The sequence below is a fragment of the Molossus molossus genome, unplaced genomic scaffold (genome assembly GCF_014108415.1).
Source record: "Molossus molossus isolate mMolMol1 unplaced genomic scaffold, mMolMol1.p scaffold_m16_p_7, whole genome shotgun sequence".
Classification (NCBI taxonomy): Eukaryota; Metazoa; Chordata; class Mammalia; order Chiroptera; family Molossidae; genus Molossus; species Molossus molossus.
Genome location: NW_023425401.1, coordinates 100,552,176 through 100,559,502, shown reverse-complemented (window position 1 = coordinate 100,559,502; position 7,327 = coordinate 100,552,176). Strand labels below are relative to the sequence as shown.

General features: G+C 45.7%; 1 protein-coding gene across 1 annotated transcript in view; it reads left to right on the top strand.

Annotated features, from left to right (window-relative positions):
• The first annotated feature begins 3,063 nt into the window (after positions 1–3,063).
• The window catches only part of SVOPL (SVOP like), a 71,683-nt gene continuing 67,419 nt past the window's right edge, over positions 3,064–7,327 (top strand). The window contains exons 1-2 of the mRNA XM_036247208.1: positions 3,064–3,173; positions 3,351–3,442. Of these exons, the coding sequence (XP_036103101.1) occupies positions 3,092–3,173; positions 3,351–3,442 (174 nt within the window). The 5' untranslated portion in view covers positions 3,064–3,091. The remainder of the gene's footprint in view (positions 3,174–3,350; positions 3,443–7,327) is intronic.

The following is a 7,327-nucleotide window of genomic DNA, read 5'->3' as shown; positions in this document are numbered from 1 at the left end:
GCAAGGAGACTTGCCCTGGCCGGTTTGGTTCAGCGGTTAGAGCGTCGGCCTGCGGTCCAGAGAGACCCGGGTTCGGTTCCCGCTAAGGGCACGTACCTCGGTTGCAGTTTGTCCCCGGCCCTGGTTGGTGGTGTGGGTGGCAGCCACTCGATGTGTCCCTTCATGTCAATGTTTCTCTCCCTCTCTCTTTCTCTCTCTCCCTCCCACTCTATCTAAACAAAAAATGGAAAAAATTGTCCTCAAGTGAGGATAAAAAAAAAAAAAGAACAAGGAGACTTACTGCACATTGTTTTATTACTCAGCCATAAGCCTTTATGAATGCTAAAACTGTAAAACATGTTAACATGGCTGTGAGGAGTCGTGAAACTTGGCTGGTAGAAGAGGTTATAAATTGAGTGAAGACTGAACTTACTGCTGAGCATTTAGTTGTCACTGAATTTGAGATGAACTCAGGGAGATTAAAAAGTACATTATTTCCCCACCCAACTACATTGTTTCATTCTCTAACGTTATAAACGGCGGAGTCACTTCTGGTTTTTAAGTTTGCTGCCATGATTTGAATGACTATTTTTAAGAAAAAAGTTGATATAATTTACATGCAATAAAATTCACCGTTTGACTGTATATTTCAATGATTTTTAGTGCAATCTCAAGGTTGTGCAAACATCACCGCTCTTTAATCCTCACTGAATGGTCTTTAATCCTCACTGGATGGTCTTGTTTTCATATTTTGATTGCAGTGAATCTGTAGCTTATCTTCCCATCTAGAAAGATGATATTCAGCCAGAGACAGTTTTTTTTTTTTTTTTTTTTATTGATTAATTTTTGTTACAAATGATTCTCCTTTTTTCCCCCACTGATTCCCCCCTCCCCCTTCCCTCCCTGCCCGTTCCCCAGATTGTTGTCCATGTCCACTGTTCATGCATACATGCATATAAGTTCTGTGGTTCATCCCTCTCTCACCTCCCCACTCCTTAGGGGATTGTCCTCAAACTGTTATGTTCATTATATTCCACAAATCAGTGAGATCATATGAAATTTGTCTTTCTCTGTTTGGCTTGTTTCACTTAGGATGATACTTTCCAGGTCCCTCCATGTAGTCTCAAAGGATAAGAGATCTTTCTTTCTTACCGCTGCGTAGTACTCCATTGTGTATATGTACCACAGCTTTTTAATCCATTCGTCTACTGATGGGCACTTGGGCTGTTTCCAGATTTTAGCGATTGTAAATAGTGCTGCTACAAACATGGGGGTACATATATTCTTTCTGATTGGTGTTTTATGCTTCGTAGGGTATATTCCTAGAAGTGGGATCAGAGCCAGTTTTTAATGTGTGCTGAGGCCTCGCCTTTTTATAATCAGAAGGTGGTTTTTCTGCTAACCACTTAATTTAGAAGTCACCAGATCAAGAACACCCCTCCAGGCGTGTCTCCCTCCGGAACACAGCCTGCCTTTCCCTCCCCCCCCCCCCGTCTTCCCCCACAGGCTTACATCTCCTAAACTCCAGCATCCCCTTGAGACTTGCAACCAGGGGGGCAATGGACAATGGCAGCTTGTCCCAGGCTAACCCATGAACCTGTCGCCAAGACCCCTTTTTTTCTGACTTCTCCTGCTGCTTCCTGTGCCCTGATTCCTTCCTAGTGTCCCTGTTCCCAGCTTGAACACATGCACTCTCAAAAACACAAACAAACCCCCCTCCAAAGCGTGTTGGACGATGTCTGGGAGGAAACAGTGGTCGTTTCTGGCACAGTCCTTCTATAGTTCTTCATGTTTATCAGCCTTCCAGATGGACTGAGAGACTGATTATTTTGACTTTCTTTTCTCTGTGAAAATAATAACTTTTAATACTTTTCTTGGTGTCTCTTGGGAAGAGCGATTTCCTGGACTTACTTCTGAGCACTATCGATCTATCTGTCACCGTTTTAAGAAAACAAATAATGTCTACCAGGCCGCATCGTTGTTTTCATGTGTATCTTTGGTGTCCCCAACTAGATGAAAAAATCCTTAGAGCAAAGGACATATCAGACACTCCTTCGAAGTCCCCAGTGGGCCCACACAACACACAACGCAGACTGGGCTCATAGCAAACGTTAATGACCGTGATGGGCTGCTACTTACTCGTGGTCTGACATGGGGACAGTGATTTAAGAATCTCAGAACCTCATAGTTTTTAACTACTTATTTTGAAAAATGTTACACATCTTCAAAAGCAGAGGATGGTAAAAACGAACCTACAATATGCACCGATGTCAAAATAATGATGCCAGTGTTATTACCCACAATCTCATCACCGCGGGCGGGGGAACAGTTCTGTGCTTCCCGCCAGGGACGTGGAGTCAGATGACTGTGTCTTAAAGTCATTTGGAAAACATTTTGCTAACTCGATCCTCAGCTTTCTTTAGTTTGTTTTTCTTTTGATTTGGGGAGATCAAAAATCATTTTTCTAGAATGACATACAAAAAAGGGGGGCTCTGTGGGTTTCTGTTGGTAGTAAATAGAAATAATACACAAGAAAGCGCACGGGAACACATGGCCACACTGTACCTAAGGGGTCGATGGAGTGGAAGGTCTGTAATCTTCACTCCTGGGCAGAGGCTGCTCCCGGCCACCTCGTCGAGAGCTCACCTGGCCCCATGCAGGGTGATTACTAGCCCCTGGGGCCCAACTACCTCATTTGACCTCTCTGCGTATCAGGTTCATAATATGTAAAACAGTGATAAATGATAAAACCTACTTCATGGATTTTCTGTGAAGATGAAAGAAAAATAGCCTGGCCAGTGCGGTTCAGTGGACTGAGCATCATCCCCTGGATGGAGAGGTCCTGGTTCGATTCCTGGTCAGGGCACATGCCTGGATTGTGGGCTTGATCCCCAGTAGGGGGCGTGCAGGAGGCAGCCGATCGATGTTTCTCTCTCACATCCATGTTTCTATCTTTCTCTCCCTTCCGCTCCCTAAAACATCAATAAAAACATATTTAAAGAAAATATTTTTAAAGATTGAAGAAAAATATGTACTGAATTACAGTTCTTCCCTTCTTCCCTCTCCTATGTCCATCAGGGAAGCCGTGTGGGAAATTGGACCCATTTGGAAGATGGTAACCAAGCGGGCAGAGCCAGTCACCATCATCAGCCTTCGGAAGCTGAGCCTGGGAGCCCCGGAGCCACAGCCGAAAGGTAAGATGACCTGGAGGTCTCTGGCCCTCCAGCTGCTGCTTAATTCCACCCTGTTCCCCTGGATTTCTAGTTTTTATAACAGTGAATTGGTTTCTAGCCTCTTCCAGGGTGAGCAATAGTCCGCACACATTTCCCACCCACCGAGGCTGTTCTTTTCACTTGTTCTTTCCTCGTTAGAGCCAAAGACCTTCACCGTGGAAGAGGCCGTGGAGACCATCGGATTCGGGCGTTTCCACATCGCCCTGTTTCTGATCATGGGCAGCACTGGGGTGAGTGCTCCGCGGAGATCGTGTGAGTCTCTGAAGCTATTTCCTTGTGGGACGCATGGAGTTGTCCACTGACCTCCAGCTCAGGGCTGTGCATTCAGGACGGCGTGTGAAAGGGAGCAGTGACCTTGTGAAGTGAACAATCCCCAAATAATTTTCATCGATCTTTGGCAGGTGTTAGGTTTTCATCGAATGAATACTTGTGTTCTGGGAATTCAATACCCATGTAAGTCCATTGGAACCATGATTCTCAAACGTTTTTGCATAAGAATCACTTGGGATACCGGTTGTAGTTACAGCTTTCCAGATCCTTTCCGGGCGCTAGTGAAGGTGTAAGGGAAGAACCAACTCTCTCTGCTGGTCTGTTACATAGACATGAAACAGATGAGCAAGGGAAAAGAGCCAAATTTAATCCCTACCTATGTATGAGAACCTCACACACATGACAGAGTCAGAGACCCCTCATACAGGAGAGGATCCCAGATCGGAGCAGGGATTGTGACCTCCTGAGCTGGGGATGAGGTCGTGCACCTTGGGGGCTTCAAAGGGTCATTGCAGGATGTTAAGAACAGAAACAGAAGTTTGCCCTTCCCTACAGATAAGTCAAAAGACATTTTCTCTTATCATCTCATTATGGGCAGGCCCCTGATTCAGAGTCTTCTAGCTTGTTAAAGTGGGGGAGGCAGGTGGGGGGTAGAAGTTCCTCTTGAGCCTGAAGCCAAAATTGTCCTTCAGTTCAAAGTAGTCTACCTACCGCCGAGACACATCTTGGGGTGGCTCTTTCATAACCCCCACAAGGATTTGTTATTTACCCTCTGCTATCTTATTTACTTTTTAAAATATGTGTTTATTGACTTTAGAGAGGGAAAGGAAGTGGGGAGAGAGAGAGAAACGCAATGCTCTAACCAACTGAGCGACACGGCCAGGGATTGGGCTCCCTGATAGTCACCTTTCTCTTACCTGAAACCATTGTATGTTGACCACTTGTCTCAGATTTTCTGTTCCGTCTCCCCTCCACTGTCCCCATGCATCTCCATTTGGGGTTCTCAACGTATTCTCACCACACCCACAAAAGGAGGAAGCAGCAGAGATTTCCTGTGCTTCCCACTGTGAAAGCCCCAGGCTGAGCTGTCATTCTCTCCTCAGAATAACAGGTGGTGCCCGGCCGGTGCGGCTCAGTGGGTTGAGTGTTGTCCTGTGCACCAAAGGGTCGCAGGTTTGATTCCTGGTCAGGGCACATACCCAGTTGGGAGTTCAGTTTCCTGTTGAGGCGTGCGCTTGATTGGTGTTTCTCTCTCTCTCCCTCTCTAATCAGTAAAATTTATTTAAAAAAATGAAAATCAATCATCTTTTTCTAAGAGAGAGAGGGAGAGACCTAGAGTAAATGCTCAAGAGCCTGCCCCTCACTGTTCAGCTAAGTGGATTTAGGAGTGACGAGGGCTGGAGGTAGCACATGACAAGGTCTGCTGCTTCTCCCCAGAGTCTTGCACGCTCAGCAGCAGCCCAGCAGAGAGAGAGAAAGGAAAGGCAACATCCCGGTCGTACTTTTACAGTAACTGACATACAGTGGCAAACATTTCCTCATCTATAAAATAAGGTCTCATCTAGCCTCTGAAGTTTTAAGATTCCGCACTTAAAGGGACAGGTAGGTATGGATGGTAAGGTCTCATCACCAGATCTCCTCCACTTTCAACCAGAACCAGAATATCTCTCCTTCTTATTGCCTATTTGGCTTCCAATATGTTTATTTCATGGTGCTGTTGTAGACCAACGAGACAGAGCAGACTCAGACTCCGAACTGGGTTCAAATGCAGAGAGCTTTATCAGCCGCATGGCGACTGTCCCATCCTACGCAGAGGAGAGAGCAGCCCCGAGCTCAGGGGGAGGGCTGCTTGTACAGGTGTCTTAGCCCCTGTTAGGAATTTGGGTTAAGGGTCTGCGAGCAGGCACGTTCAGAAGCAGATATGTGCAGTTAGCTGTTATGCCTGAGGGAGCAAGCAGTTTCTGTGTACACAAAGCAATGGTTATCTATACAATGCAGTGGTGATCTATTAGCAGATAGTTCTTGCCATTTCCTTCAAATCCAGGGGGCAAGGTCATGTGTTTGTCCTTTACAGTGCCCTTGCTTTACCAGTGTTAGAAACTCTGCATCTTTTACCTTCAAATATGTTGGGAACCCGTCTTTTCTTCCTCTAGCAAGTGAAAAGAGAGTGTAGAAATTTTTTTACCTCCCATGTGTCAACCAAACCACCCATATAAAGGAAGTGCATATCGGTATTGTCTATGTTAGAAAGACACACCCTGGCCAGTTTGGCTCAGCGGTTGGAGCCTCCGCCTGCGGACCAGAGAGTCCCGGGTTCGATTCCTGCTAAGGGCACGTACCTCGGTTGCAGTTTGTCCCCAGCCCAGTTGGGGTTGTGTGGGTGGCGGCCACTCGATGTGTCTCTCTCACGTCGATGTTTCTCTCTCTCTCTTCCCCCCTCTCTCCCTCCCGCTCTGTCTGAAGATAAATGCAAAAATGTCCTTGGGTGAGGAGAAAAAAAAAAAAAAGAAAGACAATGCCATGTGCCTGCTTTCCATTGTGTCCCTCTCTATGAGTAACCCGTCTCCGATCCGTATCCATGGAGATTGTATGTCTAGTGCCCCTGAAATGGCTTCGATTTTTAGTAATGACGCTCCGATCCTTCCCAGCCCATCAGCTAGGAAGGGCTGTTTAGCAAGACACTTCTCTCACCCCCCAACCCCACACACAAAGGAAAAGAGGAGGTGCTTCTTCGGGTGTGGGGAGCAGATCCTCCCCCTGGTTTCGGTATGGGCTGCCTCGTGGGCCAGGATCTCCTCCTCAGAACAGATGTGTTGACAGCGATGGATGGGCCCCCCGGCCATGGCCTGTACAGCTCTTGTTCACGGGCATTCGGAGCAGGGTTTCGGGGCCTCGTAGGGCTGGGATGTAGGGGGGTCAAGCAGCAGAGGACCCTCGGTCTATGCCCAGGAGTCTTTGTCTTCTTTAAGGTCTTCCAATGGTCTTCAAGGTCTCTTCTAGGGTGCTGCTCCTCCATACCCCCCTCCTTAGCTTCTGCCTGGTCCCTCTGCCCTAAGGTTCTTTATACAGGGTGGGGCAAAGTAGATTTATAGTTTTGAGAATGTTAAACACAGAGTTTATTCTTGTATTATTATTTATTAATTCTTGTATTATTTTCAAAACGAACAACTGTAAACCTACTTTTGCCCCCCCCGCATTGGAATTGGGCAGAGCCTTACCCTTGATGGGCTTGTTTCTCCCTAAGATTCCGTTCCCAAGCAGAAGTGAATTGCTGTTGACCCAAGTCCTCAATATTACTGAGTAAAATAAGTTTAATAAGTCAAACTTTCTCCTGAGAATCAAACACGATGTCTCTTATTCATGATACTTTTGGGGCTAACACATACCAGCTGTCTAAATTCCAAACATGTCTGTAATACTCCCCAAGGGCAGACAGGCTATTATAATATACTGCAAATTCCCACACATCAGCTCACATCACTATACCTATTTCATCCCAGAACTCTAAGTTACACAAATACAAATAGTACTATAATAAATACCCCATACAAATATCCTATTGTTACCAATAGAACATGTCCCAAACAAATTCATTTCCCCTTTACTTCTCCTTGATCCCCACCTGATACCCTTTTCCCTTTTGATGATGTCATTTTTATCCTTTCCTCCAGGCAAAACACCTCAGAATTATCTTTGACTTTATTCTTCATTATTCTGAGCTAGATTTTTATCATCTATTTCGATTTATTCTATCAATTCTTTTCTAGCATCTATTTTATTTCCCTGGGAGATAAACTCACCCTGTAATGGGTAGCAAGATATGGACAGAGGATGATAATTAAACT